This window comes from Balaenoptera musculus, chromosome 3, assembly GCF_009873245.2.
Source record: "Balaenoptera musculus isolate JJ_BM4_2016_0621 chromosome 3, mBalMus1.pri.v3, whole genome shotgun sequence".
Classification (NCBI taxonomy): Eukaryota; Metazoa; Chordata; class Mammalia; order Artiodactyla; family Balaenopteridae; genus Balaenoptera; species Balaenoptera musculus.
In genome coordinates, this window is record NC_045787.1 from 165,706,223 (window position 1) to 165,725,413 (window position 19,191).

The 19,191-nt window shown below is 54.8% G+C and overlaps 1 protein-coding gene across 3 annotated transcripts in view; it reads right to left on the bottom strand.

The window, feature by feature from the left end:
- Positions 1–635: 635 nt before the first annotated feature.
- The window catches only part of ARHGEF18 (Rho/Rac guanine nucleotide exchange factor 18), a 67,468-nt gene continuing 48,912 nt past the window's right edge, over positions 636–19,191 (bottom strand). Inside the window, exons 9-20 of one of the 3 annotated variants that reach the window (XM_036846603.1) lie at positions 18,286–18,362; positions 16,597–16,775; positions 15,692–15,783; positions 7,789–7,971; positions 6,580–6,717; positions 6,048–6,172; positions 5,246–5,302; positions 5,105–5,155; positions 4,526–4,996; positions 3,808–4,141; positions 2,908–3,024; positions 636–2,821 (exon numbers count right to left, since the gene is read on the bottom strand). In XM_036846603.1, the coding sequence (XP_036702498.1) occupies positions 2,667–2,821; positions 2,908–3,024; positions 3,808–4,141; positions 4,526–4,996; positions 5,105–5,155; positions 5,246–5,302; positions 6,048–6,172; positions 6,580–6,717; positions 7,789–7,971; positions 15,692–15,783; positions 16,597–16,775; positions 18,286–18,362 (1,979 nt within the window). In that variant the 3' untranslated portion in view covers positions 636–2,666. The remainder of the gene's footprint in view (positions 2,822–2,907; positions 3,025–3,807; positions 4,142–4,525; positions 4,997–5,104; positions 5,156–5,245; positions 5,303–6,047; positions 6,173–6,579; positions 6,718–7,788; positions 7,972–15,691; positions 15,784–16,596; positions 16,776–18,285; positions 18,363–19,191) is intronic. The other 2 variants (XM_036846602.1, XM_036846601.1) reach the window with 2 other exon arrangements.

Here is a 19,191-nt window from a genome sequence, read left to right on the forward strand (position 1 = left end):
GCGCACGCTCCGTCAGGGAGCAGGGAGGCTGAGGGGCCCCACCTTGTCGAGGAGGCTGACACCCCAGGACCACAGGGGCGGCCTAAGTGGGAGGGGACCGGCCAGGGCGGGAGGACCTGGCGGCATTCTCCGCACCCTGGCTTCGTCAGCGCTCCCCCGGGGGGCCGCCGTAGCCACCTTGGTACTGGCACTGCCTCCCAACTTTGTCCAGATGGAGTCACTGTCTGGGGCTTCCTCACCGGGACAGAGCAGGCTACCTGGCCTGGGCGCTCTGTGCAGTCCATCCAACCCCTGGTCTGAGCTGGTGCCCAGCGGGGGGTAAGGTGCTGTCACTCGCCTGGGAGGCGTCCCCCGCCTCCCTACATTCCCCGCCCCAGCCTCGGGGCAGGGGGAGCAGTGCGCCCAGCAGGAGAGGTGACAGCGGCGGCGGGCACTGCCGTGGTGTCCTGGGCCCACATGGGAGGGACAGGGCACCACAGCCTGGTTGGCAGGCAGGCCCTGGGCCTGGTGTGCAGGCCTCCTAGTGCAGCAGAGGGCCCGAGGCTCCTCTCCTCCCCGCCCCCCGCCCCGAAAGCACACTGCAGCACCAACCTTTGCGCAGGTGATCCTAAAACAAAACTCCGAAGAACCGCCACTCCGGTCAGCTCATCTCAGACACATTTATTGCTAGAATCAGGTCTTAAGTTCTAGGGCGGTTCCGACATATATCACAGTGAGGAAATGCTGCCATCATTGTAAAAGTAACTGTCGGGTGGACTAAGGTCATGGTCACGATGAACGTGCACAGATCCCACAGAAATAGGAACATCTGCTCGACCCCTAACTTTACAAATAAGACTGAGCTCTACCCAGGAGTGACCTCGGGGTCCTGGTGAGATGTGCCCACGGTGCTGCCCCGCTGCTGGCACCACCAGGAAATCTCCTCGGCTGATATCCACGTGGCCTCGAGCTGCTGATCGCCCGAGGAATCCTCTGGGAGGGTCACAGCGGATCTGTGGGTGGGGCTCGCGGCCCAGCAATGTCCTCTTCACAACAGGACAGGAACTTAAAAGTCAACTTTTCTAAAGTGCTCTGATGCGTCTCAGTACAAAACACAAACACTGATTACAGACGTGGCACAGATGACCTGGACGTGTCCCGGGGCAGAGAGGCCGCTGCTCTTTGCTGCTCGCTGGTGCCGCAGGCCCTCGGGCAAGGGCGAGGTGGGGGAGGTCCCCAGAGGGGCAGGAAACAGCTTGGGAGAGGTCCGGAACCACTGTCAGTTCCTTGTCACTGCTGGCTGTGTCACCTCGCCCCGGGTGCCCGGGCTCCTGTTCCGCCAGGACTCAGTCTTCCCGCCAACGCTTCGGGAGGTACTGGGCTGTGGGTTCCACTGGGGAGCCTGGGGTGCAGGAAGAGGCTGGAATGCCCCGTCGTTCCCCTCCTCCCCCTGCCTGGTACCCAAGCCTGCACTTGGCCAGAGCTGGAACGTGGGTCTGACCCAGTTGCCACCCTGGGACTGTTCATGGACATGCGACGCCATCCCCGACACCTACAGCCTCGCCTCGAGGCTGGACCGGTGGCCCTCTCCCTCCTCCTGGGTGTTTGCTGACAATAAGCTGCGACAGCTCACTGGATGTGAGGTGCCCGCGAGGCGGCCGTCTGTGCGCTCACTGGCAACTGTCACCACCCAGGCCACATGGGTCCCTCCAGCATTCCGCCCCACTGCCCTTTGCCCCGGCATCTGCCCATCGGCTCGGGACACCAGCCCTATAGGGACTACCCCCCGGCAGCCCTGGAGCAACTGGCCCGTCTCATGGGGATGGAGGACCCTCCACCCGGGGCTGCGACCCTCAGGTGTGTGCCAGCCCTGGCTGAAGCTCTGGACTTGGCTTCCTGGGCGCCTGGTATTCGAGAGGGCCACAGAACCACGCTGCCTTGGTGAGGCGCCTTGGGAAAGCACCGAGTTTGACAGGAGCAGGTTTTAAAAACCTCCACCAGATTAAAATGAGCTACGGTCAGTCCCTTCCAGGTCAGCCCCTTTGAGGACGAGTTTCTGCACCTGTAGGACCCGCCAGGCAAGCCATCAGCCAACCTCTCTGGCTGCCCAGCCCTGTGGCCCTGTCCCAGGAGAGCTGTGTGCCACCCCTGGCTGGGCTCATGTCTTGGCCTGGAGGTTCACCATGAACCCACTCATGGAAGTCAATTCTGCCTGATTCTGTGGACAGAGCCAACACCACTGGGCCCCTTCTGGTGCCATCATGACTCGCTCCAGGGTCTCCTGGTGGCCATGGAGCCCAGCCTGGGCCAGCATCTCCTCAGGCCGGGGTCTGGCCTGTTATCATGCTCTAGGTGGAACCACCACAGTTGGTCACTACCTTGGAAACACAGCCTGGAGTTGGTCTCTCTACCCAAACGGGGCGCTACGATGACAGCTCCATGGGTTAGCTTTGGTTCAACCTTCTGTTAAAAACTTTCCTTTTTGTGTTAGAAAAAATAGGTTTAAAAGTTGCCCAGGCACCACTGCTAATCCTACAGAGAGCCTCAAGATGGCAGGCCAGCGCTGCCCCGGCCTGGTGGTGGTTGGCAGAGGCCTACTTGGGAATGGGAGAGGGCCGGGGGGCGCGTCCCCAGAGAGCACGGACGGTGGCGGCACAGGGAGGGGTCTGCACCCCGAGCCACGCCCCCTAGAAGAAGATGACATCTTCCTTGCCGGCTTCTTCCTTGTCGAGTGGTGTGGAGGACAGGGCCACGGGTGGGGAGGATGCCCCCCAGGCCTTGAAGGTGAAGTACTCATTGGGGACATCAGCCGGGACCGGGGTCGAGGCTGGGAGGCAGGAGTCTGGAAGAGAGAGGGGGTGGTGGGTGTCACCAGCTGCCAGGCACCGTGGGTGCCAGGGGGTGGGGGTGGGGTGCGGGCCGGCTCACCTGGGGGGGGTGTGGAGCTGCGCAGGATGGGACTCAGCGAGCGGCGGCTCCGAGAGGCGTTCTCCTCTTTGCCCATGAACTTGTTGAGAAGCAGTGGCTGCTTCAGGTCCAATGAGGCTGGAAGCGGGAGGAAGGTACCGGCTGGGGCGCTCGGCCTCGCTCCAGGCACAGGAGCGCTCTGCGGACCCGGGCCAGGGCCTCATCCCACTTCTCGCCCACACTTTCCCCAGCGCCCGTTCCCAGGGAGAGACCCCACTCAGACATTAGGCCCCAAATTCAGTGACAAAATCCAGGGCAGACACCCCTGCCCGACCACAGAAGGCCCTGCAGTCATTTAAACCTTTGGACGAGAGGCCCTGTGACCCTGCTGCCCAGTGGTCCTGGGACACAGGCCGTGCTCCCCAGGAATGTCCCAGGGATGCTCCCCCTGGGCCTGCCCTACCGGGGACCACTGGCTGCAGGGTGCTCTGGTGCAAGGGCTGAGTGTGCCGTAGGTGGAGCAAGGCCACCACCAGAGCTGGCAGCACCTGGGCCAGCGCAGGGCGGGGCTTGGTAGCAGAGCAGGAGCATCGATCACTGCGCAACTTCCTGCCCGACTTCCCGCCCCGGGCGACTAACTGCGCAAAGGTTTCCAAGGCTCGTTTCTGAATCGCCAGCACGTTCCCTTGTCCCTGATCCCAGTTTGAGGGCCAAGGCGGGAACAGGAGCTGAGGTTTGATGTTTCCATTTTTTTGCTCTTTGAGATGAAAGACCTCCACATGGGGGGTGGGGGGAGGGGGCAGCCTCAGCTGCATCACCAGCTGTGCCTTGGGGTTTCCTCCCGATGCCCCCTCCAGAGGCGAGGGGCCAGGCGGGCCCTGGGCAAGGTAGGGAGGGGGCTGCCAGGAGGCCCCAACTCACCTGAGCTCTCCGAGCGGTGGGAGCCCCGGCTCTTGCCGCCCTTGTCCTTGCCGCCCTTGGTGGAGGCGGCCAGCTTGGTGGGGATCTGCTGCTGCACGGCCGCCTGCCTCTGGATCTGGTTAGTGGCGCTGAGCAGCTGGATGGGCACGTCGCTCTTGGCTGGCCGACCCTCAGCCAGGGCGCTGTCCCTGCGGGTCACCTCGGGGCGCTCTGCGTACTCAGGCCCGGCACCAGACAGCAGCAAGCTCACCCGGGGCCCTGGCGCTTTAGCCAGGGCCGCGGGCCCTTCCAGCCCTTCCCCGTTGAAGCTGGGAGTGTGGCTGGGGGGCTGGGCCTGAAAGAGCGACAGAAGACACCAACGGTGGTTCCTGCGGGAAGCCCTTCCGTGTCCCGCCAAGGAGCCGCGCCCCGCAGATTTGCATGGCGCCGCGGGCCAGCCTCGCCCGCACTCTGCCGGCTCCCGGGTGGGGCGGGGTTTTTGGAGATGGATGGACCTGGCCTGCCTGCCCGCCCAGCTCCCGGGCCAGGGGTGGCTTAACGGAAGCTTCTTAGCTGGGAGGGTCAGATCTGGGCAGAGGCTGACGCTGGCCCGACGGAGCTGCCATTTACCGCCTGTCCCGAAAACACAGACATACACACCCACGCATGTGCTCACGCACTCACAACTCACAGACGTGCCCGCGCCCGCACGGGCCCAGGACGCACCCCCAGCGCTCACCTCTGCAAGCACCTCGGGCGGCAGCGCCCCGGCCACCGTGCTCTGCTTCTTCACTCTGCGCAGCAGCTCCAGCCGCTCGCGCTCCCGCTCCACGGCGCGCTGGGCTTCGCGCAGCCGCTCCAGGTCGTGCTGGTAGGCCTGGCGCTGGCGCTCCAGCTCCTCGCGCTCCTGGCTCAGCTGCTCCTGCACCCGCAGCGACTCGCTCTCGCGCTGCCGCAGCCGCGCCGCGGCCACGTCCAGCTCCTGGCGCTGGCGCCCCCGCTCGCACTCCCAGCGCTGCTGCTCTAGCCGCAGCTGGCCCTGCAGCTTCTGCACGCCCGCCAGCTCCTCCCGCTGCTTCTCGAAGTTGCGCTGCCGCTCCTGCTCCAGCAGCAGGTTCCCGCGCGTCGACTGCAGCCGGAACTGCTTCTCGCGCTCCTGGATGGCCGCCCTCTGCGTCTCCACGTAGCTGTCCTGCTGGGCGATGACCGCCTGGGGGAAGGGAGGGCCGGTGAGCGGCCGGCTTGAGGAAGAGCCCAGCCTCCCCCCAACCCGGAGAAGGGCACGTGCGGCCTGCCACGCTCCCCGCAAGCCGCGTACCTGGAGGCTGAGGAGCAGCTGGGACAGTGTCTGGATCCGCTGGACGAGCTGCTGAGAGAGGGAGAGGGGCGTTGGCGCTCTGCAGGAAGCCCCGCCGGGCGTGCGTGCCGGCCCCGGGGGGACGCACAAGCCCGCGCTTACCTCCGACTCCAGGAGGGCAGGCAGCCGGGGGCTGGGCTCAGCACCTGGTGCCTCCGCCTGTGGAAACACGGCATCACAGCACAGAGAGCTTCTAAGGGCCAATCCAACTCGAGCGGGACCCGCAGTATCGCTAAGGCATCCCCTTAGCACGGGACAGGCCCCTGCCTGCTCGTCTGACTTGTGCCAGCCTTGGTGTCTGGAAAATGAGGGCGCAGGGTGGGTGCAGGGTGGCCTCCGGGAGGTGCGAGGGCGGCGGGCGGGCTGGGCCCGCCGTGTGGGAAGCTCTGAGCCTGGCCGCGGGGGTGGGGTGGGAGGGGGTGGTTGTCGGAAGAGCCCAGGCCTCAGACCTCAGAGGCTCAGAGGTGGCCTGAGGCAGCCGGCCTCCAACTCTGACCCCAGCGCTTGGCAAGGGTGGGCCTTCTGAGTCAAAGAGGGAACAGCCAGTGACCTTGGCATCCGGCGGGGGGCGGGGGAGGACACCCGTGCAGACTGAAAGCTCGTGGTCCCCGCATGGTGGCTCTCACCTGTTGCTGAGGCCGCCGCCCTGAGCCCGCCCCTCCCCTGCCTCCCGCCCCGCCCTTGCCGGGGCCTGCAGGAGGAACCAGGAGGGTCACCTGGCCACACGTCAGTCTGCACATTGACTATTAGTCACCGTCAACCGGGACGACGCTGCTCACTATTTGCCCTGAGACGGAAAAACCAGACAAGCCAAGCACAGGCTGTTCACCCTCACTGACGATAATTGAAAGCACTGGGGCCGACTCTGTGTGGAGCTCGGGAACATCCCAAGGAGGCAGCGTACCGCCTGCGGTGCTTCCTCGGAGGCCCCCGGGGTGTCGCCGAGCCTCGAGTCCGGGCTGCCCGCGGGGCCCTGCCAGTCTCGGAGGCTGGGGTTGCTATTGCAGACGTTCTTCTGAAAACTGCCATCTGAAACCCCAAGCCAGGCGCGTGAGATGCCGCGGGTCCCGAGGGGTCTGCATGCCCTGTTCCCCACCCTGCCCCCATCCTGGGTAGGAATCGTGGCCGGGCTGCTGCCTTCCGACCTGGGCAGAAAGGGCGGCATGTGGGGCGCAGAGACCAGCAGCAGGAACTGGCCTGGGTGCTGCTGTCAGAACGTGACTCACAACCCCTGGAAAGTTCCAGAACCCTGACCCCGGAGAGTTTATAGAAGGTTGAGGGGAATCAGCAGCAGAGATGCTGAACAGCAAACGTCTGGGCTTTGACAAGGATGCTTTGTGAAGGGAACATTTTAAGAAACTGCACATCCTCCTGCACCCGCCGACCTCCCGGGGTCCCGAGAAGCCCCAGCCCCGAGAGGAGGCGGCGCCACTCACTCTTGCCGGGGCTGCCGGCGCTGTCGTAGCCCCCGGAGGCCTCCACCCTCCGAGCTGGGGCCGAGGAGCCGCCCCCGTCATCCACCTGGCTGTTGGCGCTGCCCAGCCGCCTGCAGATCAGGCTCTGGATGTCCTCGACTGCGGAAGGAGATGGAGGGGAACCGAGTCACCCTGCGGCCCTGCCGTGGGCATCAGAGCAGGGTGCAGGGACCCGGGCCACGGCCTCGCAGGGTGTCGGTCACCCCCTCTGACTCTGTGCACCCCCTACACAGGTACTGCACCCAGGATGTGCCAATCTGTATCTACACGAGGCCGGACCTCGGGGCGCTCCGGGCCCTGGGCCTGGGTCTGCGCTGGGCCTAGGAGGGAACTCGGCGTGTTCACTGCCTGTGTGCTGACGGTTATACAGGAGGTCAGGGGCCACGGGAGGTGGCCTTGGGGGGGGCAGGGCTGGTCACACAAGGTGCTCGAGGACAGACGGGCTTTGGCCAGGTGAGGAGGTGGGGAGACTACTCCAGGCCGAGGCACAGGACATGAGAGGGTCTCGGGAGCCCAAGAACAGTGGTGACTGGAGGCGTGGGAGGCACGGCCGGAGGGAGCGAGGCCGGGCAGGAGCGCAGTCCCCGCGGGGCCCCTCTGGCCTTTCCACTCCGATGGAAAATTCTGTCTCGCCTGCCGCTGAAAGAACAGTGCTGGCCCTGCTGCCTGACTGCCCGGCAGGAGCACATGCCCTGGCCTAGCATGGGGCTCAGCAGTTGCGTGGAAGTTTCTAGGAGCTCCGCAAGGACCCTGTCAGCTCCCGGAAGCAGGCCTCTTACGGGCCACCGCCCTCCCGTGGCTGTGCGGCCAGGAGCCCCTGAAACGACCCACCAAATGTGTATGTGTGTATTTTTCTGGGGACAGCATCAGTGACCCACTCATCAGAAAAGAGGAACCGTCTCAGTCAATTTGAGACCCCCGGGTCCAGCCCCGGGAGTGTTTGTTGAGTGAAGAGGAGATGGTACTTTAAATCTGCAGCGAGGGGTCTGCACCCGACTGGGTCCAAGGACCTTCCAGCTCTAAGCAGAACAGAGGCAGACAGAATCGTGCCCGGACAGGGCGGCCTGTGGGCCCCACGGGGCTGTGTGCCCAGCCTGGGGTCTCCCGGGAGCCCACCAGGCAGCACAGGGAGGGCGGGCCGGCGCTCAGCGAGGGCTGGAGGCCACTTACTCTCACTCATGGCCGACTTGAGAATCAGCTCCCCCTGCAGGTTCTCGGGGGCGTCCCCTCCCCGGAAGAGGAGGCGAGCCGGGGCGAGGTCCTCGAGGCCGCTCATCTCAGCCATCGCCAGGTAGATGTGCTGCTTCTCGCTGAGGCTCTGGGCGATCTGCTGATCTTTAATGTTAAGTCGCTCTGCAAAGTGGCGATGGGCGTGGCGGTCGGCCTCCTCTGGGGTGGTTTCCCCCCAGGAGCCGGTGTAAGGATGCCTCACAGGGCCAGGCGGGCCCCTGGGAAGCCTGCTGACCCACGCCCTGTCCGGAGCTGGACCTCTCCCTTCGTCCAACATTCCCGACAAGCAGGCAAGGGCGTGGCCCTGTCTCCAGCTTGTTTCCCTCAATTATAAAAATCAAACACGGTGGGGGCATGGGGGAGGACCATAACGGGCTGATTTTCATTAGTTTGGGACAAATTCAGAGCCTTATAAGACTTAGTTTTCTAATCTCCTTACAAGTCTCTGGGTTTTATACTTTTTTTTTTTTGGCCGCACCACAAGGCATGCGGGATCTTAGTTCCCTGACCAGGGGTTGAACCTGGGCCCCCTGCAATGGAAGCGTGGAGTCTTAACCACTGGACCACCAGGGAAGTCCCTATACCTTTTTTTTTTTGCTGCCATGACTACGACTTATTTTATTAGACTTTCTCACTGGTGATTGCTAGTATAAATATACACATCCCGTTCAGCTAAATTATTGAGCTCTCTTACATTTCAAATAGTTTTCCAGTTGATTCTACAAGATTTCCTAGGCAGATAATCATGTCACCTGCAAAAAATAATTCTGCCACCTCCCTACCAATCGTGATCTCTTACTTCCGCTTCTTCCTTTATTACCCTGGCTGGAACGTCCAGGAGGAAGCTACTAATGGTGAGGGTGGGGGGGGTGGGGGGCCCTGCCTCGCTCCTGACTTAGATGGGAGTGTCCCTGATGGTCCAGTGTGAAGGATGAGATTGGCTTTTGGTCCAAGATAATAAAGAAGATCTTGGTGAAGGAAACATCTATTTCGAATTCACTAAGACTACTGTCAGGAATGGGTGATGAGGAGACGTTCCTGTATGATTCTGTGGTACCCATGGAGATGCATCTGTGCAGGGCATGTATTTTATTACCCTCCGGCAGAAATGAGAGTTAGAACGGGACACACTGGAGAGGAGGTGCACCAGCCCCGAGGGAATGGTGGAGCCCTGACAACGTTGGAACAGCCCTGAGGCTGAGTGGATGGGCCCCTACTTTCTAGATGTTGGCCTTCTACCACTATTTGCCGTGTGGCTGACAGGATCTTGGTGCTCCAGCCTGGTGTCAGGCCTGAGCCTCCGAGGTGGGAGAGCCGAGTTCAGGACATTGGTCCACCAGAGACCTCCCGGCCCTACGTAATATCAATTGGCGAGAGCTCTCCCAGAGATTTCCGTCTCAACGCTAAGACCCAGCTCCACCCAATGGCCAGCAAGCTCTAGTGCTGGATGCCCCATGCCAAACAACCAGCAAGACAGGAACACAACCCCACCCGTTAGCAGTGAGGCTGTTCAAAAATCATACTAAGTTGACAGACACCCCAACACACACCAACAGATGCGGCCCCGCCCACCAGAAAGACAAGATCCAGCCCCACCCACCAGAACACAGGTAGGCACCAGTCCCCTCCACCAGGAAGCCTACACAAGCCAGTGAACCAACCTCACCCACTGGGGGCAGACACCAAAAACAACGGGAACTACGAACCTGCAGCCTGTGAAGAGAAGACCCCAAACACAGTTAAGTTAAGCAAAAGGAGAAGACAGAGAAACACACAGCAGATGAAGGAGCAAGGTAAAAACCCACCAGCCCAAACAAATGAAGAGGAAATAGGCAGTCTATCTGAAAAAGAATTCAGAGTAATGATAGTAGAAATGATCCAAAATCTTGGAAACAGAATGGAGAAAATACAACAAAAGTTTAACAAGGACCTAGAAGGACTAAAGAGCAAACAAACAATGATGAACAACACAATAAATGAAATTAAAAATTCTCTAGAAGGATTCAGTAGCAGAATAACTGAGGCAGAAGAACGGATAAGTGACCCGGAAGATAAAATAGTGGAAATAACTACCACAGAGCAGAATAAACAGAAGAGAATGAAAAGAATTGAGGACAGTCTCAGAGACCTCTGGGACAACATTAAACACAGCAACATTCGAATTATAGGGGTCCCAGAAGAAGAAGAGAAAAAAAGGGATTGAGAAAATATTTGAAGAGATTATAGTTCAAAACTTCCCTAACATGGGAAAGGAAATAGTCAATCAAGTCCAGGAAGCACAGAGAGTCCCACACAGGATAAATCCAAGGAGAAACATGCCAAGACACATATTAATCAAACTATCAAAAATTAAATACAAAGAAAAAATATTAAAAGCAGCAAGGGAAAAGCAACAAATAACATACAAGGGAATCCCCATAAGGTTAACAGCTGATCTTTCAGCAGAAACTCTGCAAGCCAGAAGGGAGTGGCAGGACATATTTAAAGTGATGAAAGGGAAAAACCTACAACCAAGATTACTCTACCCAACAAGGATCTCATTCAGATCCGAGGGAGAAATTAAAACCTTTACAGACAAGCAAAAGTTAAGAGAATTCAGCACCACCAAACCAGCTTTACAACAAATGCTAAAGGAACTTCCCTAGGCAGGAAACATAAGAGAAGAAAAGGACCTACAAAAACAAACCCAAAACAATTAATAAAATGGTCATAGGAACATACATATTGATAATTACCTTAAATGTAAATGGATTAAATGTGCCAACCAAAAGACACAGACTGGCTGAATGGATACAAGACCTGTATATATGCTGTCTACAAGAGACCCACTTCAGACCTAGGGATGCATACAGACTGAAAGTGAGGGGATGGAAAAAGATATTCCATGCAAATGGAAATCAAAAGAAAGTTGGAGTAGCAATTCTCATGTCAGACAAAACAGACTTTAAAATAAGGACTATTACAAGAGACAAAGAAGGACACTACATAATGATCAAGGGATCAATCCGAGAAGAAGATATAACAATTGTAAATATTTATGCACCCAACATAGGAGCACCTCAATACATAAGGCAAATACTGACAGCCATAAAAAGGGAAATTGACAGTAACACAATAATAGAAGGGGACTTTAACACCCCACTTTCACCAATGGACAGATCATCCAAAATGAAAATAAATAAGGAAACACAAGATGTTTTAATAATGACACATTAGACAAGATGGACTTAATTGATATTTATAGGACATTCCATCCAAAAACAACAGAATATACTTTCTTCTCAAGTGCCATGGAACATTCTCCATGATAGATCATATCTTGCATCACAAATCAAGCCTTGGTAAATTTAAGAAAATTGAAATTGTATCAGGTATCTTTTCCAACCACAACACTATGAGACTAGATATCAATTACAGGAAAAAAACTCTAAAAAAATACAAACACATGGAGGCTAAACAATACACTACTAAATAACCAAGAGATCACTGAGGAAATCAAAAAATACCTAGAAACAAATGACAATGAAAACACGACGACCCAAAACCTATGGGATGCAGCAAAAGCAGTTCTAAGAGGGAAGTTTATAGCAATACAATCCACCTCGAGAAACAAGAAAAATCTCAAATAAATAACCTAACCTTACACCTAAAGCAATTAGAGAAAGAAGAACAAAAAAACCCCCAAAGTTAGCAGAAGGAAAGAAATCATAAAGATCAGATAGGAAATAAATGAAAAAGAAATTAAGGAAACAATAGCAAAAATCAATAAAACTGAAACCTGGTTCATTGAGAAGATAAACAAAATTGACAAACCATTAGCCAGATTCATCAAGAAAAAAAAGAAGACTCAAATCAATAGAATTAGAAATGAAAAAGGAGAAGTAACAACTGACACTGCAGAAATACAAAGGATCATGAGAGATTACTACAAGCAACTATATGCAAATAAAATGCACAACCTGGAAGAAATGGACAAATTCTTAGAAAAGCACAACCTTCCAGACTGAACCAGGAAGAAATAGAAAATATAAACAGACTAATCACAAGCACTGAAATTGAAACTGTGATTAAAAATCTTCCAACAAACAAAAGCCCAGGACCAGATGGCTTCACAGGCATATTCTATCAAACATTTAGAGAAGAGCTAACGCCTGTCCTTCTCAAACTCTTCCAAAATATAGCAGAGGGAGGAACACTCCCAAACTCATTCTACGAGGCCACCATCACCCTGATACCAAAACCAGACAAAGATGTCACAAAAAAAGAAAACTACAGGCCAGTATCACTGATGAACATAGATGCAAAAATCCTCAACAAAGTACTAGCAAACAGAATCCAACAGCACATTAAATCATGATCAAGTGGGATTTATCCCAGGAATGCAAGGATTCTTCAATATATGCAAATCAATCATTGTGATACACCATATTAACAAACTGAAGGATAAAAATCATATGATCATCTCAATAGATGCAGAAAAAGCTTTTGACAAAATTCAGTACCCATTTATGACAAAAACTCTCCATAAAGCAGGCACAGAGGGAACCTACCTCAACATAATAAAGGCCATATATGACAAACCCACAGCCAACATCGTCCTCAATGGTGAAAAACTGAAACCATTTACTCTAAGATCAGGAACAAGACAAGGTTGCCCACTTTCATGACTATTATTCAATGTAGTTTTGGAAGTTTTAGCCACAGCAATCAAAGAAAAAGAAATAAAAAGAATCCAAATTGGAAAAGAAGAAGTAAAACTGTCACTGTTTGCTGCTGACATGATACTATACATAGAGAATCCTAAAGATGCTACCAGAAAACTAGTAGAGCTAATCAATGAATTTGGTAAAGTAGCTGGATACAAAATTAATGCACAGAAATCTCTTGCATTCCTATACACTAATGACAAAAAATCCAAAAGAGAAATTAAGGAAACACTTCCATTTACCATTGCAGCAAACAGAATAAAATACCTAGGAATAAACTACCTAAGGAGACAAAAGACCTGTATGCAGAAAACTATACAACACTGATGAAAGAAATTAAAGATGACACAAACAGATGGAGAGACACACCATGTTCTTGGACTGGAAGAATCAACATTATGAAAATGACTCTACTACCGAAAGCAATCTACAGGTTCAGTGCAATCCCTATCAAAGTACCAATGCCATTTTTCACAGAACTATAACAAAAAATTTCACAATTTGTATGGAAACACAAACGACCCCGAATAGCCAAAGCAATCTTGAGAAAGAAAAACGGAGCTAGAGGAATCAGGCTCCCTGACTTCAGACTATACTACAAAGCTGCAGTAATCAATACAGTATGGTACTGGCACAGAAACAGAACTATAGATCAATGGAACAGGATAGAAAGCCCAGAGATAAACCCACACACAAATGGTCACCTTATTTTTGATAAAGGAGACAAGAATATACAGTGGAGAAAAGACAGCCTCTTCAATAAGTGGTGCTGGGAAAACTGGACAGCTACATGTAAAAGAATGAAATTAGAACACTTCCTAACACCATACACAAAAATAAACACAAAATGGATTACAGACCTAAATGTAAGGCCAGACACTATAAAACTCTTAGAGGAAAACATAAGCAGAACACTCAATGACATAAATCACAGCAAGATCCTTTTTGACCCACCTCCTAGAGTAATGGAAACAAAACCAAAAATAAACAAATGGGACCTAATGAAACTTAAAAGCTTTTGCACAGCAAAGGAAACCATAAACAAGACGAAAAGACAACCCTCAGAATGGGAGAAAATATTTGCAAACAAAGCAACTGACAAAGGATTAATCTCCAAAATATACAAGCAGGTTGTGCAGCTCAATATCAAAAAAACCCAAACAACCCAATCCAAAAATGGGCAGAAGACCTAAATAGACATTTCTCCAAAGAAGATATACAGATTGCCAACAAACACATGAAAGGATGCTCAATATCACTAATCATTAGAGAAATGCAAATCGAAACTACAATGAGGTATCACCTCACACCAGTCAGAATGGCCATCATCAAAAAATCTACAAACAATAAATCCTGGAGAGGGTGTGGAGAAAAGGGAACCCTCTTGCACTGTTGGTGGGAATGTAAATTGATACAGCTACTATGGAGAATAGTATGGAGGTTCTTTAAAAAACTAAAAATAGAACTACCATACGACCCAGCAATCCCACTACTGGGCATATACCCTGAGAAAACCATAATTCAAAAAGAGTCATGTACCACCATGTTCACTGCAGCTCTATTTACAATAGCCAGGACATGGAAGCAACCTAAGTGTCCATCGACAGATGAATGGATAAAGAAGATTGGCACATATATACAATGGAATATTATTCAGCCATAAAAAGAAACGAAATTGAGCTATTTGTAGTGAGGTGGATGGACCTAGAGTCTGTTGTACAGAGTGAAGTAAGTCAGAAAGAGAAAAACAAATTCCGTATGCTAACACATACATATGGAATCTTAAAAAAAAAAAAAAGGTTCTGATGAACCTAGGAGCAGGACAGGAATAAAGACGCAGACGCACAGAATGGACTTGAGGACACAGGGAGGGGGAAGGGTAAGCTGGGACGAAGTGAGAGAGTGGCATGGACATATATACACTACCAAATGTAAAATGGATAGCTGGTGGGAAGCAGCTGCATAGCACAGGGAGATCAGCTCGGTGCTTTGTGACCACCTAGAGGGGTGGGATAGGGAGGGTGGGAAGGAGATGCGAGAGGGAGGGGATATGGGGATATATGTATACATAGAGCTGATTCACCTTGTTGTACAGCAGAAACACAACATTGTAAAGCAATTATACTCCAATAAAGATGTTAAAAAAAAAATTTAGAACGGGATGAAATGAATACTATGTTAACATTATACTTTCAGGGGTCAGTGGGATTTCTCTCCCTGATTTCTTTTGGACATTTTTATTCCTTAATACCCTCAAACTTGCACCTCTCCCCGCAAAAAGAGATAAAATACATACTGCCTAATTTTATGTGCTTACTGCTCAAATGTTACCTATGTTAAACATAAATATCACAGTGAGTGAGAGAGAGGAGGGGAGTTGACTGAGACCACAGAGTACTGAGATGGATTCTTGGCAGTGACCTCGCTGAAATCTCACAGGAATCTGTTAAAACCGGGGAGCAGAATAAGCACGATGTGGTCCATCCACACAATGTAATATTATTCAGCCTTAAAAAGGAAGGAGATTCTGCCACAGGGGTGAACCTTGAAAACATCACGCTTGGTGAAATAAGCCAGTCACAAAAGGACAAATATCCCCATTTATACGAGGTGTCTGGAATAAGTAAATTCATAGACAGATAGACAGTAGGACAGAAGTTCCCAGCTGCTGGAGATGGGGAAAGAACGGGAGTGACTGCTAATGGGGATGGGGCTTCTTTCTGGGGTGATGAAAACAGCCTAAAATTGACTGTGATGGTTGCACATCCTTTTGGTATATACTAAAAGCCACTGCATGGCACACTTTAAATGGGTGACTGGTAAGGTATGTGAATTATTGAGCCCTTCTTGAGCGAGGACCAAGGGAGGAACCCTAGTGCCCCACCCCCCTTTCCCACACGCCCTCTGGAAGATCGCTACCCCAGGGCAAACGGCCCACAGAACCGCAGGACATGGGACAGCCCACAGCCAAACTCCTGGGCACTTGGGCGGCGGTTCGGTCCACGGCCAGTTCCGATGGGATAGAACAGAAAGGCTACTGCTGGGCCCAGGAGGGCTCTGGGGGCCAAGTCACCAGACGAGGGCCACGTCGTGGGTGCGGAGGTGCGGAGGTGACGCTGACCCCACCCCGCCCTTACCTTGGAAGTCCCTCAGCCTCAAGGCGCGGGCCTCAAGCACCTTCCTCTCCTCCTCGGCCTCGCTGTAGGGGCCCTCCTCCTCGTCCGGGCAGCTGCAGGGAGAGGGGGCGGATGGGCGAGCACGCTCCACGTGCTGGCCGCCTCTGAAACAGCACTGAGGTCTGCCTGCAGGTCCGGCTGCAAAGAGCATCTCTGACGTGCTGAGAGATTTAGTTTGTTAACGGTCAACCGTGCAGGACAGAAACACAGCCGTCGGCAAGCCTCCAGTCGCAAGGTGTCGGGACGTAACCGGCCACAGGTTTTAAATGTCTGGCACAACTTGCAGGGGGTGGGGGGGGAGGAGGAGACAGAGCAGTTCATTCCCTGCGGACCTCCCAGCTACAGGAGGCTGCAAGGCCAGCAGGGCCGAAGTTGAGTACTGAGGGGGCTCGAAGCAGACTACGGCTTTGAGAAGCTTCTGGGCATAAAGAGAGGCAGCAGCAGGCTGGGCAGGGAGGCCGGGCCACCGTCTGTCGGTGGACCAGGAGGCAGGCATCACTCAAAGCCACGGGGCTGGGGTCCTGAGGGCTCCCCTGGCCCGAGGAGGAAGGACAGCCCCCCGTGTCAGGTGGACAGCCCACCAATACAGAAGGTTAGAGCTGCGGGCCCCGCATCCTCCAGCCACAGACATCTGGGCCTTTTCAGCCGCTGTCGGAAGGGGGTGAATGGCATCCTCTGCCTGCCCTTAGGTGAGGGGACGGACAGAGCACCGAGGTGGAATGACAGGGAGGGGAAAAGCGAAGGGGTCTCCCGCCTGCGACCCCCGGCACCGTCACAGGCGCCCCAAGGTCTCTGCTGATTTGCCAGCCACCACAGCCAGGGGCACAGCCGCCGGTGGAGGGAAGGCCCACCCGCGCCCCTCTCACCTCTCCACGGCCCTGCGGATGTGGGCCATCCAGGTGTTCCTGTCCTCCTTGGAGCTGGTGTAGATCTCGTACATCTCGGGCCCGTGCAGGGAGGCGCTGATCAGAAACATGGCTTTCTCCTCGTTGGCTACCTCCCTCACGATCAGCTTTTGCAGCGAGATGATGGGGCGCTTGGAGTCCTGCGCGGGTGGGACGGGGCGGGGAGGGTCACCCTGTACCTGCTGCAGCCCCACAGCCGTGGAGCCATGAGCCGGCGGGGAAGGGGACTCGGGGGGAGCGGGGGAGGCGTGCACCCTGCTTATCCTCCAACAATTCGACGCAGAAAGATTTTGCCACCTGGGGGAAACGGACACTATCGCGATGATATCCTCACATCCTTCTCACGTGCCTGTTCAACGTGCTTAAAAAATGTTCTATAATTGCTAACGCACGTACACTGTATAAAACTCAGAAGATACAAGAGCAGGCAGTCTGTGATGACAAATAAATCTTCCTCCCAACCCTGGGCCCCAAATACCCAGAGCCAACCAGTATTTCCAATCTGTGGTGTGTCCGACAAGAGATAATGCTCTGACCGACCAGTAAAATGCGCAATTTTAACTGGCTGTTATGGGCTATACTGCATTTCCCCCCATTCCCCACTAAATCCAGATGGTGAGGTCCTAACCTCAGAATGTGACGGTATTTGGAGACAGGGTCTTTAAAGAGGTGATTAAGTTAAAGCGAGGTCATGAGGGTGGGCCCTGACCCAACAGGACTGGTGTCTTTCTGAGGAGAGGCAATAAGGACACAGACACACACACACACGCACACAGAGGGCGAGCAGGGGAGGCCGTGGGGAGCAGACGGCACAGCAGATCATAGATGTCGCATCACCCTCGTGAGCGGACACACAGCACACACGAGGTGGGCTGGCGTCAGGGCGAGACCACTGTTTGGCAAGACAGCGTGACCTATTTCTGGAAACTTCCTGAGAAGCTAGTTTAAGTTTCTGGGAAAGGGGCGAGACTCTGGAGTTGAGTGACAAAGGCCACTTTCCTCTCCAGGTGAACCCAGAGGCAAACGGGTTCGCTGAGCCCCTCCGCGGCAGGTACCCACGGGTCACCCAGGCGAGCAGGGGCGGAGCCCGAGTCCCCGGTGGACGTGGGCCGGGTGGGATGGGCGGAATCCCAGCCTGACTCCGAGCCCTCCGTCCGCACGGAGCTCCCGGCCAGCTTGGCTCCCGTGACGCGGCTGTTCTGGGACCAGCATGCCGTGAGGCCAACGTGGTCATAGGTCCCAGGGCAGTGGCTGCCTGAGGGCGCATCCTCAGCGACGCGCTAGCTCCCCGGGAAGGAGGGACAGGCTCTCCCGGCGAGGTTGCCCGGGCCTGTGAGAGCCCGGGCGCTTGTGAGGGGAAGGGCCACGGAAGCACAGAGCCCGGGCGGAGCTGGGCAAGATGTTGGCACGACCCTGAAGCTGCCTCAGGCCACTGGACAGGAGCCCATTCTTGGCAAATTCTACTCCTGCCTTGCTGGTACCTTCTGGCCCTGGGGAGGGCCTGGGACGACGGGGTAACATGTGGATGTGCTCTTCTAGCCTCCCTGCTCTTGTGCTGTCCCCCTGCCCTGGCAGTGGGGCAGTCCCTCCCTCCCCGGCCCGTGCAGGCAGCTTTGAGCAGCCCTTTCTGCGAAGGGATGGGACACGTACCACGGAAGCAAAGACGTATTTTTGATCCTTTTCTTGTAGCAGCAGAAGCACGTCCGTCAACAGGACAGCAAGGACATCTAAGGCGAGAACGCAGAAGGAAACATCTTAATAGGGTCCCGCCAGGCAGACGAGGAATCCCAGGCCGGCGCCACAGCCCGCGGGCGCCCTTCAACCTGACCCCACCCCATCACCCTCCTGGTTTCAGCTTTGAATGCCGAGCCCCTGGATGCTCGCGTCCTGCTTCCTGCCGTAGCAAAACTCTCGTGCCCGCATGGCCGAGCTTCCTGGTGGCGGTAGGTTCGGAGCCTTGCCCCTGTAGGGACATGGTGCGGTGACCCGCCCGGCAGAGCTGGTGCACGTGGGTGCAAATCCCGAGCTGTGCTTCCAACAGGAGCACTCGTGCTGCGGGAAACGAAAACACCGCCTCCTCGGGGTGCTTGTTCAGACACCCCATCCCAATCAGACACCCTCTCCTCACGGAACTCTGTCGCGCTGCAGCCTGCTGGGTTCCTCTAAAGCACTTACTGTGCTTTTCACTGTTTTTGTGCTTACTTCTCTCCTCTGCCCACCAACTGGAGCCCCACGTGGGCAGGGGCCTCTGCCACCCACCTCGGTGCCTGGCGTGCAGGGGCTGCTCCACCGTAAACTGTCTCTTTTGGCCGCTTACCTGCTCAAATTAAGAACAAGCACATCCTGTCGTCTGCCTACCTGCGACGCCCCCCAAAGATCTTTAAAGAGGCTGATGCCAGTGGACAGGTTAGGATGCTTCTAGAGGCTCATGAAATGGACAGGAAACTCAGGGATGAGCCCCGGGCGCTCTCTGGTCTGGAACCACACCACGGATCTTGAAAGTAGGGCGTGGAGCTCGCCCCGAACAGCGGGTGGGATGCTGGCGGCCACGGAGGT